General features: G+C 41.0%; 1 protein-coding gene across 5 annotated transcripts in view; it reads right to left on the bottom strand.

Moving 5' to 3' along the window:
- Positions 1–19,836, bottom strand: part of Tiam2 (TIAM Rac1 associated GEF 2) — a 193,919-nt gene that overhangs the window by 47,539 nt on the left and 126,544 nt on the right. For all 5 annotated transcript variants that reach the window (XM_023564560.2, XM_063232930.1, XM_013151077.3 and 2 more), the window contains 5 exons: positions 15,690–15,851; positions 14,206–14,310; positions 13,829–13,907; positions 11,754–11,846; positions 10,540–10,803 (listed from right to left, as the gene is read on the bottom strand). In XM_023564560.2, the coding sequence (XP_023420328.2) occupies positions 10,540–10,803; positions 11,754–11,846; positions 13,829–13,907; positions 14,206–14,310; positions 15,690–15,851 (703 nt within the window). The remainder of the gene's footprint in view (positions 1–10,539; positions 10,804–11,753; positions 11,847–13,828; positions 13,908–14,205; positions 14,311–15,689; positions 15,852–19,836) is intronic.

The raw sequence follows: 19,836 nt of genomic DNA, 5'->3' as shown, positions 1-19,836 counted from the left end.
CTCCTTAACATAAGCTTAAATTTTGTGATAAAGAGCTTAATGTGAGTGTCTAAACACTCATATTTATATTTTTAGCATTATTTCTATGAATTATTTAATTATGTATTATAAAATACTTAACAGGAAAATACCAATGAAATAAAATATTGGATTATTAATATTAAATTATTAATATTTTACTTAGCCAACTTGTTTGGTTTATATGATCTAAGTCATCATTGGTAGCTGAATCACTGTCAACCTCCTCCCAATGTTGTAAAAGTGGTTTTTCATGTGACGTTGTACAAGAAAAGCTGAAACAGAACATTTAATAAAACAAATTATAAATGCATAAAAATGTAACATGGAGCATAAGGTGGGTGCCTGTTGATAATCTGACACATGTGCCAAGTTGAGGGGCACAAAACTTGCTTCCTGTATACCCTCCATGCAGCTACCCAGACACACATTCAGCATCCGCAATACAAAAGTAACTATTTTCATTATAAAATTATGATTTGGGTATATTTAACCCAACCTTACTCTCATAAGAGCAGGCTGCTATGCCCTGTTCAACTGTCCTGAGGTAAATATCCTTAGAGTCTGCAGAATACTTAAGAGCATCAGGAATACGGCAGATGTTTTCTGAGTAAGAATGTGCTGCCAGCTACCAGCTACCAGCACTGACTGCACCACACAGACCTTCTTAGCGAGATGGCAGAAGGGAATTTCCATGATACAGCTTGTTCTGTACGTGACTTGACCCAGGCAGTGTGCTCTGCCCCAAGAAAGAAGGCAAAGGTCCTCCCATTGTACCTTATCACAGTGAAAAGCATAGTCAATGACAAAAGAAATCATCAATCAAGATTTTGGTGGCACCTGGCACTAATACCCACCCAGGCTTATAGGACTGCCACACTTACCAACTTCAGGAACAGGAAACAGACAATGCTGTATTTCAGATCATTAAAGAATTTTAATAAAGTACATTTTTAATTCAAAACTTATGAACTACTCAGAGTTCTACTTCAAGACCCTGTTTAAAAAAAAAAACTAGAAAAAAGGCCACAGAGATGGTAGAAAAAACCTGAGCACCACCTGATTTCAGCAAGTCTTCTTACTCTACTGCATTAAAATTAGGTTAAAATAGAATATTATTCAGCCACAAAGAAGGATGAAGGACTGACTCACGCTACAATATGGGCTAACCTAGAAAACACCTGAGTCAAGCGAAAGAGACCAAATGTGACAGGCTATGTGTTGTACAATTCCACTGCAGTGTTAAATGTCTATAATAGGTCAATTCATTGAAACAAAATAGATCGGTGGTTGCCAGGAGCTTGCGGGTGTAGAGTGGAGACTGATTTATTATGGGTTCAGGGTTTATTTCTGAGGTAATGAAAATATTATGGAATTATGATCATAGTTGCACAGTTTCATGAACATATCACAAACCACTGAATTGTGCATTGTAAAAGGTGAATCATATGGAATATGAATTACACTCAGTATTTTACAAAAACAAGAATGTCTGTGCATATTTTGCAGGAGAGAAATGAGAATTACAGTAAAACTCCACCCTAAGAACCAAATCACCTGAAATATTTGGTCACAGTTTTACAAGCTCTATGAAAACCACTATGAACCATCAAAAAGGCACGAGATAAAGATGGTGAAACTATTCCTGTAAACACTGACCTTTCCCCGAGCTGAGAAAATCTTAGATGACCACAAGGCCGGCAGTTCCTCGTTGCCACCCCAGTCCCCAGACAAAGACCAAGATAAGATGACAAGGACCGTATCAATCCAGTAACATCTAAACATGCTTTCCTGAAGGGCAAATTATTAGTGTTTTACTCCATGTATATTGAGAGAGATCTTTAAAAGGAAAAAAAAGTGGTTAAAAATCCAGATATTTTCCCCAATGCAATGGAAAAATGAGACAAAACAATTCTTCTCCGATCTGCAGTTGACAATGACCTTGCTCAAGTCACCAGTGACTTCATGTGTCTCTGCCTTGATTTACCCAGCTGTGAGAGGAAAATGATAATAACACATCTTGGCTCCACAGGGGTGATGCAGGGGATAATTAGTGTTCCAAGAGCTCTTTGTGATCTTTGTATCAAGACAGCCTGCTATTACCACAAAGCCTTAACGAACACCTTCTCTGCAGCAGTCAAGACCTGACTCTATTTAAAGAGGTAATGAGATTCACTGCAAAGTCACAATGGAATGCTTGATCCATTACTTGTCCTTTTTCACTTCATAAACTTTTATAAGAAATGCACATTCCTACTGTTGTTACATTCTTACTTTAATCCTTTTAAATAAATTCATCTCAGAGAAAGGAAAAAAGCTTAAACAGTTTTGCCCAATCCCTTGTTTCAGAGTAAAGGAAATGGAGTTAAGAGTAACCTGCCCAAGGTCACATGTAATAAGGTAGAGAATGTAAATAACCTTACTCTCAAGCTGCACCCTTTTATAAATGCTGTTACGCCAAAGTCACACTCAAAAATTACTGCATTTTCAGCACTGATCTACACTGGTGATGCAGAAATTATTGTTCCTTCGAGTTATGGTTTTGGTCTACATAATGTCACAGTTACCCAGTCAATCCGTGAAAACTGCAGAACAGGGCAGGCGGGGGGCACCAGCTGGGCTCTTGCATGTGCAAAGATGTGAAGTAAGACTCCTGATGCCTCTCTGGGGCATCTAGTTCTCTGCCAGGCATGGCCATGGGCCAGCCCAGAGTCCTCTATGTAGATGTGCAGGTGAGGCCTTTAGCTTTGAGAATGTCTCCCTAGTAATTCCTATACATCAGTCTGAGAAAGAAATCCAAGGGGACTTAAGACATGTGCCAAGGACTCTTTGAATCCCTCAGAAACCCCTCGGCAATACTATCTTAACTTTGCATTAAGGAAGTTCTTATAACTTTACTTTTGTTCAGTAGCTGCTTACTCAATGTGTGCAATTTACCAAGAGTTGCTCTAGCTGCTGATTTAAACATCTTTGCGTGCTTCCAAGTCCCGGTTTTCAGTGGGTTTTCAGGAGTAGAGACATGATGACATGCAGACACATACCACAAAGCCATCGGTACTAACAGACAGAACGCCTTTAGAGTTCAAACAAGCAGAGCCTATGAGCCTTCCGCTGTGACATGCAGGCAGTCCCTATTTTTACAGTCTATAACCCTAAAACAGAAGTACCAAACTTCAGCGCTCATCCATTCCTGAAAATTCCAGTTCCTAAGAAAAACTATGAAACTTCTATTCATGCCTCACTTGTAATGAGCCCAATACCTGTCTTCATCTTCTCTCACCTGTGAGGACACACTGACCTACTCAAGGTCAAAGGACGCCCACAGCGCGCTGCAGGCTCGCTGGCGGGGCACACCTGGTGGCTGGCACTCAGGATCAAGAAGCCTACTCTTACAGTAACCCCTTTTTATCCAAAATCATCTACCATAAAATAATGATGATACAGTTCAATAAACATGCAAATAATTTTGCTAAGACTGCTCCACAACGATGCTTAAACTTCATAGAATCACATATCCATAGAAATACAAAAGCCAGAATTAAATTCACAATGGCAATTCAGGAAAAAACTATGCATTGGAAATATGAGCTGATAACTGTCCGTCCACTTGGCAGCTTATGAGTTCCTGGCTGCCAACTCCAGATTCCACAGCCAGTCCCTTGGGAGATCTCTGGGAGGAGGGACAGAACTCGTGGCGCAGGATGGATAATTTTGTTATCAATTTCATATTCCTATTTCCAAGCAGGTTTTCCCAGAATTACCAACAAATGACAAAATTGGACAGTTTGAACTTTGTCACATTTTCTCATTGCATGTTAGAGATTCTTAAGGGCTCCATTAAAAAAAAAACAAAACTAAACATGAAGATTTATAACAGAAATGGACAATTTGTAATCAGAGTACTGTGGTATCAGAAATAAATTTATAAGACACAACAGACAATAACTGGATTGTCTGACACAGAAGGAGCTGATGTGCAGTAATTGTATTTTAAAAGTTTATTGATTTTTTTCTCCTATAAGCAAATGTATGTACCTTACAGGAGGAGTAAAAAGCTTTAAGCAACTTGTCAAATATCCTCCTTTTCTCTTTAATTCTGATGAATTTTGTATGACTTTATAGATATATTTTCATGATAAGCTATTGCAAAACCATCTGGAAGCAGGTGAGTTTTTCTGTATAAACACAGAGGCTTAAGAAACAGGGATTTAGCTCAGTGGCATAGGCGCCCGCCCAGCAAGCATGAGGTTGTGTTTGATCCCTGTTACAATAGCTATCCTTAGAAGAGAATCACAGTGGCTTGAGGCCAGGCAGGCAAGAGTAATTATGTTTTATTTACTTAACACACACTTACTTGTTTATTATGTACCAGGGACTAACTAGTGCTTCCCAAATACTGGCTCCTTGATTCCATAAAAATCCTAGACCATTCTGACTCACTAAAAGGAAAGACAGGCTAAATGACTTGCCCAAAGTCACAGGATCAGTAAGTGGGACAGCTTGGAGCCAGGACGTGAACCTGAGATGTGCACGCTTTATACCATTGCACTATACAGTTTTGAGGGATTCAGCTGTCACTATTTAACCCTTCATTCTGCTGGAATGTTGGACCATATATGTGTTACCAATCTAAAAATCTGAAGATGTTGTCAGTGATTCAGTTGTTTCCAAAAATAACAGCTGAAAAGGTATTCACACTTGGTCCTTTCATGGTCTCAATTCCTTCATAGTGAAAAGTGAGAATATAATTTCATACTGAAGCCCATTACAAAAGAAACAGGGTAAACATGGAAACACAAGCAAGCATCACTGGGCAGCCAGCACTCTTAACATCTACAGGAAAAGTGAGAAGTTTCTCTTTCCTGGTGCAATGACCCATTACAGTTCCTTGCCCCACAGTGAACCCATTTCACAGAGCTGCACTCTGTAGAGCTCTGGCTCACTCTGCATGCCCAGGAGACTCCACATGTCACCAAAGATGCTCATGCATCTCTTCACAGTGGCATGGCCAGAAGATGCTTCAGACAGTGCTAGCGCTCTCACAGTTTCAGATTTTTACCTGAATGATTATAGTTGCACTAAACATTTAGACAGCTATCACAGGACTGGTTTTTACTCAAAATGCTAGCAACTCTTATTTGCCAGCTTCTCCCCACACCCCAGCATGCCTTATCCTCCTTGCAGGGGGGAGTTTCATCCCCACCAGCGATCCCACTGCAGGCTGGCAGGGTACTATCCTGCCATTTCAGGTCTGTGATCTGTGCCTCTGCAATGCGCAGCTCAAATGCTGACCTTTCAGGAACCATTCTCTGCCTCGAAGGTCAAGACTCCATTTCTTCAACTCGAGCCTGCTTATTTTCATGAAGACAAAAAGTAGAGGAAATCTGCCCCCACCCCACTGACCTCAAATTCCCTTCTCTGTAAAAGATTTTCAAATTTTTTAAACTGAATTCTTTAAAAATTATTACATTTTGTGCTCTACTTTTGAGAATATACAATAACATCTAACTCATCTTTACGTATCTGCAAAATATAGCGAAAAACTCAAATGAGTGAAGAGATGATTGAGAGAAATAAAAGGAAACAAATTCATAAAAAGACTCAGTTACATAAGTAAATTAGTGTCCGAGGATGTTAATTCCGTCGACTGGTAATAGCCACATGCTCATTTCTACTGATTCACTGAAAACTACCCATAGCACAGATACCAGTCTTTACCAAGTCCTTGTAAAACCAGTGTGTCCCAATCAAAAACTTTTTTATTTAAAAAAAAAAAGTGCACCACCCTTCTTTAGGAACACTAATGTTTTATATCCAAGAATCTGGGGATCCGCCAGACAGACTCAGTGACAGCAGTTTTACACACAAACAGCGCATTCTCTCAGCTAAATGTTGTTAGTCATTCTAAACAAACTATGGGAGCCAAAATGCCCTCACTCTCATAAACAGGAAATAAGTGGGTCTGCCACATCAAGCCAGCTCTGTGAGCCTTCCCACTGGTAAAAAGCTATACAACAGACACACACATTCCCATAAGCAATTCACCCCAGAGAACAAATTTAACTCTAAGTGGCTTCTGGTTGCTTAAATCTCTGTACTACTCAGACATCAGTTTAGAGAGTCTGGGATGCAAAGGGTGAGGGCTCCAAAAGATCCTCAGGCCACAGTTACTTTCACCATCTGGAAAGCATTGGCAGGACTCACACTGCCTAGGTGGAGCAAGAACACAGGTCTATTTTGTCTCCTGCCAAATCTGCCCCCTATTCTAACCAGGCAGTGTATAGTCAGAGAATACATCAATGCTACAAGTCGTCCAGTGTGCACATAAAGACTCGTTCAGGAACTCAATGCCCAGTGAGAGTTTCCTAAAAGCTGCTGGAACTGCTCAAAAGATGGCATACACTAGAAAAGGAATTTTCATCCATAAATCACAAAAGCGGCATTAACAGGATCCCAGTATAAACAGCTTTGGTTGGACCAATCCCTTCAATGGTGGCCTTGTTGGCTCTAAAATAACACTGGCCTCTTTGGGGAATTCCACTGGTAAAATTATTTCTGTCTATAGTCTTCACAGATGATATTTCTGCTTAAGTCAAATATAAGCCATAGATGTTTCCGCTCCCTGCTATGGATAACTAAAAAGAAATTCATCCCTAGGGGCAAGAATGAAATGGCCATTCATGCCTCAGAAAGGTACTCAAGACTGAACAAGTCATGCTCCCGCATGTCCTGCTCCGCAGGACCACAGATGCTAGAGGGCGAGGCCAGTGACTGACGAGAACTCTTCACTTCTCAGCGTGCTCCTCTGCTGGATGGTGCAGGGCCTCCTGAGCTGCGGCTCAGGGGCTTGCTCTGAGCATGTAGACAGTGATGGTGAGAACCTGACACCTCCTTCAATCCTCAAAACCTCACAGGCCTCCGGAAACAGCGAACATGCTGCTCAGGTTCAGGCGTATGTCTTGCCCACTAGTGGCCAGGAAGCTGTGGAAAGGGGCAGAGGCCACCCAGAGTCATTCAGTGGCAGTCAACCACCTGGCTGGTGAGGGCCAGCATTTGCGCTGCCCTGAACTGCCTGAAGAAGGCGCTCTCGGGGCAGGATACAGGCATCCATGGTTTCCTAAACTCCTCCGGTGAGGCTCTAGGCCTGCACTGTTAAGTCTGAGACCCATTTCTTAAATACTACATAGACTAAAGAATCTAGAAAAATCACCTCAACAGCAACACACATGGATCTGTGGGTATTTGGGACCTGCCTCTTTGGGACCTGCATCTGTGACCTCACTTCTTTAAGTTACAAATACAGAAATAGATCTTTCTTTCCCTCCAGCCTAGTCAAGAGACTAAAGCTAACCAATATAAATGTCTGAATGTCCAAACTCCTAGGTAGACCAAAAGCCCTGAGCTCACCATAGCTTGTTCACAGGGTCTCAAATTCTTTTTCCCCTCTTTCTTTCTTTTAGTACTTGGTATTGAACTCAGGGCCTTCACAACAAGCTACATCCTCAGACCCTTTCTCAAACTATTATCTAGGTTGAAGTAGGGTCTTGCTAAATTGCTACGCTGTACAGGCGGGGCCCAAAATTACAATCAGCGTCAGCCTCCGAGGGCTGTCTTATAGGCATGCGCTGCCATGCACAGCTTAGGAAATACAGATGGTTTTTCACTCCTTCAGTGCTGGGGCTGGAACTCAGGGCCTCACAAGTTTTAAACACACTCAGGAAGGGAGTCAATAAATATTACATTGGAATGGTCGAAACACGCACCAAACAAATACTTAAGGCTTGTTTCTTCCTCCACCTTCTGCAGTTCTTATGGCTTCAATTTTTAAAAAAACAGGTATTGTCCCCCTGAGAGTCACTAACAAGCAGAGAACCAGCTTCTGTGAAAAAGGACACAAAGGCTCCCTTCTTTTCAAGTACACAGCCACCTTCTAGTAAATGGGAATTTAAAGGAAGGCAGACTAAAGCAACCACTGGTAAGCATAATTCAAAGCTGTATATATTAAACATCATTTCACAGAGTCATTTAAAAGTTCATTTCTGTAAATTTTAATCTTTTACTGTTTTATCTTTCATTGCAAAAAGAAATCAAAGTAACATTTAATAGAATATTAAACTGGAGGAAAGAGCAGGGAGGACAATCAGGGTTTCAGGTATCTGCCATGCATGGGGACTGGGCTGGGCATGCTCTGCACATGACCTCTCAATTTCCCAGCAGCCCATGAGGCGGGGAGAAGCTCATCCCCTAGAAGAGGAAATTGAGGCCCAGGGCCCTCATTGGGCTCCCACAAAAGCAGAGTATGAGCCAGGGACAGGGTGCAGAAGTCTCTTTGGAAGGTGATCTGGAGAGCAGGAAGAGACAGGCAGAAAGCTCAAGGAAGGTGTAGAAAAGGCTGCTGTGTGCAGCTAGGCCTCAGTTCCAGGGGTCCTCTGAAGGAGGGCTAAGGAAGATGGGTAGCATCTTCCAAGACCCATGTCACTTTTGAAGGCTCCGCTGAGAGCTGCACAACCCCGGACTGGAACCCAAGTCTGACTCAGAACCTGTGCTCCTCCCAAAGCTGCTTCTTGGCGCCTCCACCACACAGGCGTCTCTTGCAAACAACATAAAATGTACAAATTAAAAGCTTGGTCTTGTCTTTTTAAATTTCTCACCTACCCACATTGTATTTCATTTTCCTCCAACCTTCAAAACAGACAGACTTCTTTGTGAGATGTTCACTCATAGACATTTAACTTCCTTTATAAGCCACGCAACTACCCCCAAACAGAAGGAAAAGAAAATCCATGTTTGTAAAGTGTATAGTGAAGCACTCCACTGTGGCTGTTTTGTCTCTGATACAAGCGTATTACTATGCAACAGTCGCCTGGAGCTCAGCGGAGGGGCAGGCAATGCACCCTGGGCAGTAGGTGGTGCACTGTCTGGGAGAATGCCAGCCTGCAGAGTGGTGTTGCCAGAAACCCAGCAAGGAAGGGGCTGGGGCTCTCGCCCAACTGGTGGGGACACCCATCCAGGGAAGGAGCCTGCAGAGACACGTGCTGCCATAAACTGGTGACAACCAGCAGCAAGCCAGCTATAGACAAGTGCTGCCACCACTGCACTAGCTAAGCTCTCTGGGCACACAGACATTTGACCTAGCCAGGCCTGCCTCTTTATTCTGTTTCTTTACAAAAAGGAAGTAACAAATTTAATGCACCTGCTTGATCCTTACTAGGTAAAATAAGGCAAACCTGTCCCTTTTGCTACTGTCCATAGGGCTACATTCATGAAACTCTCAGAAACATTATATCCTCTGCAGTGATTTCTTATTATGATGAAACGCATAGACGTTGAACACAGGTACTGAAAGTATCCCTCAAGAATAATGAATTAGGGGCTGGGGATTTAGCTCAGTGGCATAAGCACCTGCCTTGCAAGCAGGCAGTTGTGAGTTCAATCCCTGGTACCGATAAAAAAAAAAAAAAAAAAAAAAAAGAAGAATGAATTCAGCAAATGGACACAGGCATATATTCTATGGCATACTCAGGCTTGTAACTGCAGCCCTGGGTGCCTGAATGATGGCCCTAATATGGCCATGTGATTCATTAGTTCCATCATAATTTTTATTTTATGATGCTCACTTTTATACACCAATAGTCAATTTAATGATATTTTAAATTAGAGGAAAGAATCAAGAGGAGGAAAAAGCGTCAGATATCTTATTAAATCACAAATCTTGCAATCTGATTTTTTAATTCTAAAAATGACCAAATAAACTTCCTGTATACTTAAATTCATCCTAGCAACTTCTCTTTTGTGTTTTTATTCATTTTTTGGTAACCACGGAGATCTCAGTTGGAATCCATCATCATTATAGTAAAGTATACAAATGACTTAGTGCACCCCCAGGATAAAAATTGCTACCACTATCCTCCAGGGACAGACAGATCTCTGCCTCAGCCACAGCCTCTGATTTGCTTGGCTGAAATGTTTGAAACACAGATGAATGACAAGCTCAGAAACCCAAACCTTCATAAGACTTCCTCATATAGAAATTTTACCTTAAGAAAAATAACACTGGCGTAAAATCATCCAGTTTCAGGCCTTTACAAAGTTTTGAAATCCATGACCTACTTTAAGCATTCATTACTTTTTTGAGGAAAGCAGAACCTGACAAGTAAAACAAAGAACCAAACTGCACTAGCTGCTCTCAGTGCCAACAGGTCACCACAAAATGGTCTCGCCTTGGCCTCACCTCAGTAAGCAAAATCCCACCACTCTGGCACTTATGCAAAGCACTCCGCAATTTTAAAGAATATTTTATGCAAAACATAATTATTTTCTATTTCTTGAAATTACTATAATTACAAAATAAAGGCACAGAATCTTGATACAATCTACTACTCCGGTTGGCATCTGTGCTCGCCTAGTAAATTAGTGTGCACTCCTTGAGCAGGTTAACTAATCTAAGTTTGCAACCAAAATTGCAGACTCAGAACTCTGACCACTGAAAACAGTAGATAAGAAGATAGGAGGCAGCCTCACCACGTGCGGGATTCTTTTTCAAGTTGTCCAGGAATTCTTCCAGCAGTTGGGACTGGTTGGGGGAAGGCAGCAGAGCTTTCTGGTCCCTGGAGAACAGGTCACCGTCTGACCAGGAAGCACACAGAGTTGCTTTTGTGTCCAGAGGCCAGGCAATGAGAGTAAGTCCAACGCTTTTCTCAGAAAACAGGGCCTCCATCTGCTTAAGGTCAAGATCTGACACAGCTTCCCCATTTAAGGTTATGATTTCATTGCCCTTTCTCAACCCTAAGAATAAGGAAGGGGAAACAGAATGAAAAGATGTGAGATCACTGACATAAAGTTTAAGATGAAAGGAGGTTACAGGCTCAAACGATGCACTTGGCAGGATTGTTTCCTCATTATTTTCCTCAAAAAGCACAGCATAATGTACAGTAGTTGAAAGCCACTGATAACAAAACAAGACAGGCATGGTGGCACACGCCTATAATCCCAGTAGTCAGGAGGCTGAGACATGCAAATTCCCACAGATTTGAGGCCAGCTTGATTTACAGAGTGAGTTTAAGGCTAGCCTGAACTACATGGTGAGACCCTATCTCAAAACAAAGCAACACAGGTCACACACTCAACACTATGTACGGTGCATAAAAGCCTTTAAAAAATACAAAAGTTAACCTTAGAAAGATTACATTCACTAGGAAACAATTTGAGCAGCCACCCACTAATTGTTCTTCTAATGCTCTGGTATAAATAAAAATACTGGGAAATAGCATGTTTCGCCAGCATGTGTCTGTCTGTCTCTCACATTTTCTCCCTCCCTCTGTAAATGCACAGGGAGACTGTCTCCTACACACATTTTCTCCATCTATATGTGCATTTTCTATTAAACTTGGCAGTTTACTTTCTTTATAATCCCAGGATGTAGCCAGGTGTGCTGGCTTACATCTGTTAAGTCCAACACTCTGGGAGGCTGAGGCAGGAGGATCACAAGTTTGAATCTTGCATGTGGTAGAAAGAAAGAAAGAAAGAAAGAAAGAAAGAAAGAAAGAAAGAAAGAAAGACAGACAGACAGACAGACAGATGAACTGGGCATATAGCTCAGTATGAAGGCTCTGGGTTCAGTCCTCAGTATCACAACGTAGAGATGCACACACACAGGATTTTCTGACAAAACTGTAAAATGAAAATTTCACTAGCCAGACTGCATTCCACAGACTGAGACACAGTGCCACACAGACCTCCGCCATACGCCAAGCCATCAGGGAGGACGTCACTTATGAAGATCCGGCTGAGGTGCTGGTGCTCATCCACTTGTGCTGTGACTGCAAACCCTAGTGAGGAAAAGAAAGCCAAAGTCTAAATTCACCTCACTCATTCGTTCCTCCAACCCAGTCGGCAGGACTTCCCGAAACACTTATTCTCGTAAATACAGCATGTTGAGAAACTCTAAATGATGTAATTTTGAAAACACAAATATCTAGCAAGGGTAGAAAAAGAGGAAGATGGAGAATGGAAGGTTTAAGATGTAAGAGGGTACAACCCTTTTCAAAAGTTGCAATGATGTATTCATGTTCACAGTAGCATTCCCAACAGCCTACAGGTAGAGCCACCCAACAGTCCAAATGGGATGAAAGGATAAACCAGACGTTGTCCATACACACAATGGAATATTACTTCACCTTAAAAAGGAGAAAAATTGTAGCACATGCAGCACCACGGATGAGCCTCAAGGATATTGTGCTAAATGAAATATGCCAGTCACAAAAAAATTTTTGCATGATTTCGCTTCTGCGAGGCAACCAGGACTGTCAAATTAGTAAAGCCCATAGGATGGTGGTTGGCAGAGGTCCACCCAGGAGGGAGCAGAGAGTTAGTGTTTAGCGGTACAGCTGGCTTCAGTGTCGGAAGATGAGTTCTGTAGATGGACAGCGGCCGTGGCAGGACGCATGTGAATGGACTCAATGCCACACAATGGGGCACTTTCAAGCAGCTCGAACAATACTCCCTTTAGGTTGTGTTTACTTTAGCACAATGTAAGTTTTTGGTTTTTTGAAGCCATCTTAGAGAAATATATTCACTTCAATACAAAAAAAGAAAAAAGTCAACTGTGCATGTGGGTAAGCACTTTAATGTTTAAAAAAAAAAAAAAAAAAAAAAAAAACCTGGATGGCTAGAGCACTGCCTAAACATGATGTATGACCTGCATATACCCCTGCTCTGAGGGCATCTCCCCTGCCTGGGGGACACCTTCCTGTCCAAGGCCACGGCCAGGAGCAGATGCTGCCTGACTGCTGGGCTTCTCTGAGGAGCAGAACAGCGTCCCATTTCCCTATGAGCCCTCACTTCCTCTGCAGAATCCAGAGACTGTGGTCACTGAAATGATCTTTGCAGCTGCTCAAACACAAAGAAGACACCACTGGCAGCCGTGGCAAGCCAAGTGCAGCCAAGAGAAACAGACAAAAGCTAACAGGATGTCAAAGAAAAGCCAACTAACATTTGGGTAAAAACTAATTATGTAATTAAGAAGTAAACATTATGCAATTATGTAATTAAGAAATTTTAACATTATCAACTTGAACCATTTTAAAGAAAATAATTAGGTTGTGTTAACGTATTTCTTAAGATGAAAAAAAGCCTTTCTATAGACATATTCACTGATCATGAACCAAATATTGCTTTTAAAAGACAATAAAAGATAGAAACGAACCTTGAGAGAGGAGCACAGTCTGCAAACGGCTTAGAGTTATGCTTAAATGTAGACCAAAAGAAATGCAAGAATTAAACCCCACAAAGTGATTTGGGAAGTGCCGACCTCTAAAACTCAGGTAAGAGAGATAAAAGCAATCAGATTAGAATTTTACTTAGTTATGGAAAGAGAGATAAGATTTACATTATCAGAGAGAAAGGTGGGGGTGGGGGTTGGGGGAAGGTCAGGATTCCAGATGGGTAAAAGAAGCCAAGAACAAAGACCAGGGATGTAAGCACTGTCATGGGAATCATGAATTAATCTGCTTAAAAAAACCTGGAAAACAGTTAATCCATTGAGTTATAACTGTAGCCAGCATTCCAAATGTCTCATTGATTTTTAATATGCAATATTTTTAGTTACTTTGGCATTTTTCTCAATACTGATACATACCTTCTTAGTCTGCTAATATAAGTAAATAGCAAAGAAAAAAGATAAAGTTCGGAAACTAGTATCATATTTTCTGAAAATGTGATTTAAAAAAAAAAAACTAGGCCCAAAGATACCAGGGTAAGACAGGCAAAGATAAGCCCAGTGACTTCCTAATGATGGGCTCCTTAAACTTACCAAAGTCAGAGATACTCCCAGTCTTTGTGAGTTGCACATCATAAATATTTAGTGGGAAGATTTCTATTTCATCATAAACCTACAAAAGGTATAAACACAGAATTTGATATAATGATGTCTTAAAAATGATTTTGTCACTTTTTCATAGCAAAATTTTAAAAACGTTAAGAGTCATTTTAGATGAAGACTGTGTTTCCAACCTAGCCAGGCATGGTGGCACATGCTTATAATCCCAGCCCTGGGGAGGCTGACATAGGAGGGTCACTGTGAGTTCAAGACCACCCTGGGCTACATAGTGAGACTCTGTCTCAAGAAACCAAACACACACACACACACACACACACACACACACATACATAAAAGTAACGCACACTTGCCTGCTCTTGCACGTATTCATACGGGGCAGGAATACAGCACTCAATGCTTTCACCAACCAATTTCCGAAGCTGAAGGCCATAGTGACTGGGGTCCAACTGCCTCATCTATGAAGAAAGTTATTCAGATTTTATATTCTTTCTAAATTCATCACTGCTTAACAGGCTCATTAAAAATCAAAGTAGATTTCTCTAAAAGAAGACAGAATATAATTTGCTGACTTTAAAGAAGAGCTCAAATACAAATGCACAAGAAGGAAGGGACAAATAATTATCTTTAAGAAGGCTTTCTTTAAAAATTATCACTAAAGGCAAGGGACATAGCTGTAAGAAATTAGGGTAGAATATATTTGACAATATATCTCAACATTTCAGCAAATTACATCTCTATGTAATGAGTTGCACCTTACTGTTGTTTTCTATTACTATCCTAAGAAACATATAAAATATAAACAAACTCTGGTCTTGTGGACTTCAGAATTGGAAACTTCATATTCTTAAACTTTTCAAAAGCAAAAGCCACACACACATACCCTGTTTTCCTTTCTTGCCCTTTTTCATCACAGTTTTAACAGTGAGAAATTTATCTCTGGACTATGCTCCAGTGAGGATTAATTACCCTCTGCATCTGACACACTTTTAATACCTAGAAAACTTATCAGTATGAGAATGAATTTTATTGATACTGAAAAACACTGTTGGTTACATAAAAACCAACATATATTGGAGCAAAGGGTAATTAACTTCCCAAGGAAAGAAGCTACATATATAAATGTATATTATCTTAAGGATTCAAATCCCAAGTAACCAATGAGGGCCTACCTAGAATTAAACTATTCACATCTACTAAGAGTTACAAAGGACTACTTTTTTATATTATATTATACTATTTTTTATATTATATATGAGTGCACTTTTTCTGTAAACTTAAACTATTTAAGCTCTAGTGTGCCACCTGGTGGTGCACAATTGTGATCTGTGCTTGTATTTCATCTCCATGGACTGTTTTATATACTTTCTCTTCATACTGGCAATAAAGTCCAGTTTGAATAATGAATAAAAATATCAAATCATATCAATTTCCATGAAGGAACTGTTACTAGTTTTGAATTATTTACATAACTGGAGAAACATAATCAAATAGCTTATGATTAAATGAAACCACTGCAAAGCTTATGCCAGATTCATATATAGCATCATGTCCAAGTAACTTAAATAGCAATAGACATCAACATCATTCTAGATACAAGAAATTTAGAATCCAAGGGAGATAATTAAGGTTCTTATTGGAGGCATAGGATTATGGTCTAACAACTCGTTCTTTTACAGAGAAGGAGCAAGAGATTGTAAATTAATAAAGTATATTAACAAATACACTAACATGCCCCCTAGCATAGAAAGTGAGGTCTTACACATGACCAAAATCAGAAGACAGCAGTGTAATACCATTTCTATTCAGAATTATATTACTCAGCATAAGCCATTACCTTGCATGCCAAAGTCAAAATATCTTCCACTCTGTGTTCTGGCTTGATTGTGACAGTGACGCCTTGATTATCCTGAAAATGAATGTAAGTCTGGATTTCCCAGGCGTTGTCTCGGGGAGCGCCATCTACTGCTGACCCATACAGATGCAGGAGTTCATCAACCTGTTTTTAGATGCCAGAAGAAAATGCAGACAGGTTGGATGAACAAATGAAGGAAAGTACTGAAAAGCTGTTCCTTTCATTCATGGAGCAGATACCATAAACCATTGCATACCACTCACATCACTGGCCTCTTCCAACCCTCCGAGGAGACCAGCCTGCGCTTCCGCACTCATCCTACACTGGTAGAGCTGCAGCCAGAGCCAGTCAGGGAAGTCAGCTGACCCCGCCTTCTTCCCTCTGTGGCACTCTGCACTTAACTCTGCAGAACACTGCAACCTGTGGGTGGGCTTCTTGGTCTTGTTGCTCCAGGATTATGGTGACAAGGCACTGTGAAATTTCCATCTTAACCGCAATCCACCTTTCCAATGAATTCTCACCCGTGGCCACCGAAACCTTTCTGCATCCTAACCTTAAATTGCATTTAACATATTCCAAGACATTTTTTTTTCCTTCTTTTTTTTTCCAACTAACTCTCAGTCCAGGGGAAATTTTTGTTCCATCCTTCAGCTATTTCACATATAGACACAGCTAGGAAATCTCCCAAAACACACCAACGTCAGGAGTCTTTCCTGAAAGAGTCTCCCAAATTTCACCACCATAAGCATTTGATGACTTTAAGCTAATATGTTTTTCTCCATAACAAACATAGCTAACATTTATTAAGCAACTTAAAGTGTTTTTCCTTTAGCTCAGTTTTTGAATTATTAGCATGGCAGGAAACAAAAAAGTCACAGACTGCACCACTTAACCAGGAAAGTGTGACCTGGTATAAGACATCAACTGTGCTAAGCCTGAGCACCTATTCTGTAAAATAGGACATTATTATTATAATTATTACTCAACCTTACTCCTTATTAACATAACTTTAGTAAACAAAGGGAGTCATACATTTGAACACAACTTATCTACTTGAAAATATTATGTGCGGATTCAATGCTACCAGATTATTTTATACCACTTATTACTAATGAATGATTTCACTTTTAATTTCATGCATCTTTAAAACACAAACCAAAAGATCATCTTCTATAGGGTTTAAAAGGTATAATAGATATCATAAAGAAATCCCAAAGAAAAGGTTTGGGCAAAGTGATGGAAGAATCCATTTTTCTGTGTCATCTTTATGAAAATGTGGTGCTCAACTCTTTTAGTGACATTTCTGGATCTGTCACTTTCAGCACATTTTCCTGGAAGGAAGATTGCAGCCAGAATGAATGTCCCCTCACATGCCAATGAGAAAGAAAGACCGAAGAGAAGCAGATGCCGAGAGCCAGGGATGCCAGGAACCAGCCTGGACGCCGCTCTTCCTGAAGACTCCTGTCTCACGTGGGCCGCATGTTTTCTCGGGTTCATTTTCCCAGGTGCAACTTTTTTTGGTCATGTGCAACTTTCAGCTATACAGTGACTGCAACCAGGTACTTTGACAACAGCAGGGGCTGCCTTCGAAGTGCAGGCCCCAATTCTGGCACGATGCTTCTTAAGAAGGAAACTGAAACTCCAGCAGAGGTCACTGTGGAGTAAAAAAACCCAAAGTACCAAGGGAAGAGAAAGGCCAGAGGAAATCACAGTCCAGTCACTGCTATTTAATTTTGCACTTTGGGAACAGAACCGTTGGAGGACAAAAAAAAGCATTACAAATGTGGAATTAATTAATTATAACCAGTTAAAAATATGTGTGGTACTTACAGATCTCATAACCTATTTTAAGCTTTGCCCTTTTGGAGAAAAAAAAAAATGGACTGATTCCCTCAAGAAACATAACATTGGACACTGTTATCCGAGCAGAACATACACAAAATGATACACAAATCCACAGCTATGCCCTCCTGACCCCATCCTGTCCATACTGCATCACAGGAGGCCAAAGGAAATCAACTCTCGACCTGCTGCCAGTTCGCTTACCACTCACAACCACCTCTCAGGGCAGGCACCATGACCCCCTCCCCCCACCCCTTGCTTAAAAGCTGAAAAGATACAGAAAATCTTAGGAACTTTCTCAAACTCAAACAACTAGTGAAGCCAGTTCTATGGGGATTTAGCTCTGAAAGTCTGGCATCCGCCTGCATGCATCAACGTTATGCTATACAGAAAATCAGCCTGACAGTCAACTCCCCACAAGATAGAAATGATCTAATGCTCTCAATTCATTTCCACTATTCTACTGCATTAGCCATGTTCCAGTGGAACAAAAATGGCTCATGTGGCATTCCCCTGGAGTGGACTACTCCTGCCCTGAGACCCATGCCCACCCCAACTTCTTCTGTCTGCTCTACCGAAGCCAGACATGTCCTTAAGCATTATTTCAACAGCTGTCCCCTCTCTCTTTCATGAAGTGTCCCCTCCCACCTCTAACTCCACTCAATTAGATGAGCCTGCTCACCCAGGTTCCTGGCATAACACCAAGCAGAGTCGTTCTCATGATAGTTCAATTCTCACCACTTCCAGAGAGAAGCAGCACAGCAGAGGCTTTGTCCTCCACGCCTTATCCTCCTTCAGCCTTAACATGTCACACTTCACCCAAAAACACAGCACACGCCTGCCAACCATGCCTAGAAATTCACATCCTCTCTTGGAAGGCCACGGCCATCTATCTGCCTCTGATTCAATTCTTAATGCTCCCCAAAGTTGCCAGAGGAGAAGTTAACTCATTATTAAAAGGAAGAAAGTCCTGGCAATGAGGAAAGTATGTGAAGGGATAAATGGCGGAATGGAAGAACAAATATTCCTAGTACATTTGATTGAACACAGCTTTGTAGGTACAACTGCTCTGAGGCATCGCTTCCTGGGTGCACACTGTTGACCTAATCTAGTGAGTGACAGGAGAGAAGGTGCCTATTAAAGCCAAAGCCATCAGAGATTCAGACGCTCTTCAAGACACTGGATAAGGAAAAGTTAGATGCAATTTTTGCTGAAATACACACATCCCTTAAGTGTATACAAGTCAAGAAAAGTAAAATCTAACTATGCAGAAGAAGCATGAAAATGTGAATTAATTAGAACTAGGAAATAAGTCTATTTTGGGCTTACAGATCTCGTAGGCTATTGTAAACTTTGTCCTTTTGAGAAAATGCCAGTTTGATTTCCTCCAGAAGGGTCAATGGTATTCAAGCAGAAAATACACATTTTAATTTCTTTAAACCATATACAATACTCTACTATACTCTACCTATAAAAGAAACAGAGAATTTTGAAAATAAACACACAAAAAACTAGCCCATGTAGAGAATTCTTTTCCCATCACACCATTTCCAAAGGTGTGACGTTAATCTTTATAACCATTCACCCAAAATTCCATGATTCACTACTTTTGGCAGGATTGCTGTGCACAAACCCTACACCTCCCCTTCCACGCCAGCTGATCCCAACTATATGCCTCCCAAAAGTGGCCTATTGCTTATTCAAGGTTTCCAGTGCCTAGAAAATACAAAATGGAGGTAGGAAAAACATAAAACAAAAAAAAAAAAAAAGGAAAACCTGAACCCCAAACTGGCCTTATTAGGCTTAGACAACCTGCTTACCCACTATCTCTGCACTTCCATTTCTGCATCTTTTAAAAAAGACTGAGAACAGCAGTCTCACAGCAAAGCTGGGAGATGGATATGAAGGATGGATTTGAAAGGTATCAACTGCAGACTGTCTGAAGTTGAGCTGGACAGTGACACTATTCTCCCCTGGGCATAATCACCAGGGCTCTGCACCGGGCACTGCTGAGAATCATCTCTCATTCCAAAACCTGGGGCACCTTGTGGGGGCTGCTGCAGCCAGGCCCCCTGACAGTCTGTCTCCCACCAGCCATCCGCAAAGCGGGTACATCTATAAGCCACAGCCACAGCGCACTAACCAGTTAATATTTGCAAATTGCTTTAGCTGTCCTCATAGGGCAACTTCTACAGAAGCATTTATTATTATCATTATTACATTAATGGTCCTGGAACCACATGTCAAATTACTTCTGCTTAGTACGCCGCACGGAGAGAAAATGGAA

Source organism: Cavia porcellus, unplaced genomic scaffold, assembly GCF_034190915.1.
Source record: "Cavia porcellus strain 051 isolate PalLab524CR breed Dunkin Hartley unplaced genomic scaffold, mCavPor4.1 scaffold_22, whole genome shotgun sequence".
Taxonomy (NCBI): domain Eukaryota; kingdom Metazoa; phylum Chordata; class Mammalia; order Rodentia; family Caviidae; genus Cavia; species Cavia porcellus.
The sequence above is the reverse complement of the archived record's forward strand: the minus strand, read 5'-3'. Positions and strand labels throughout refer to the sequence as shown.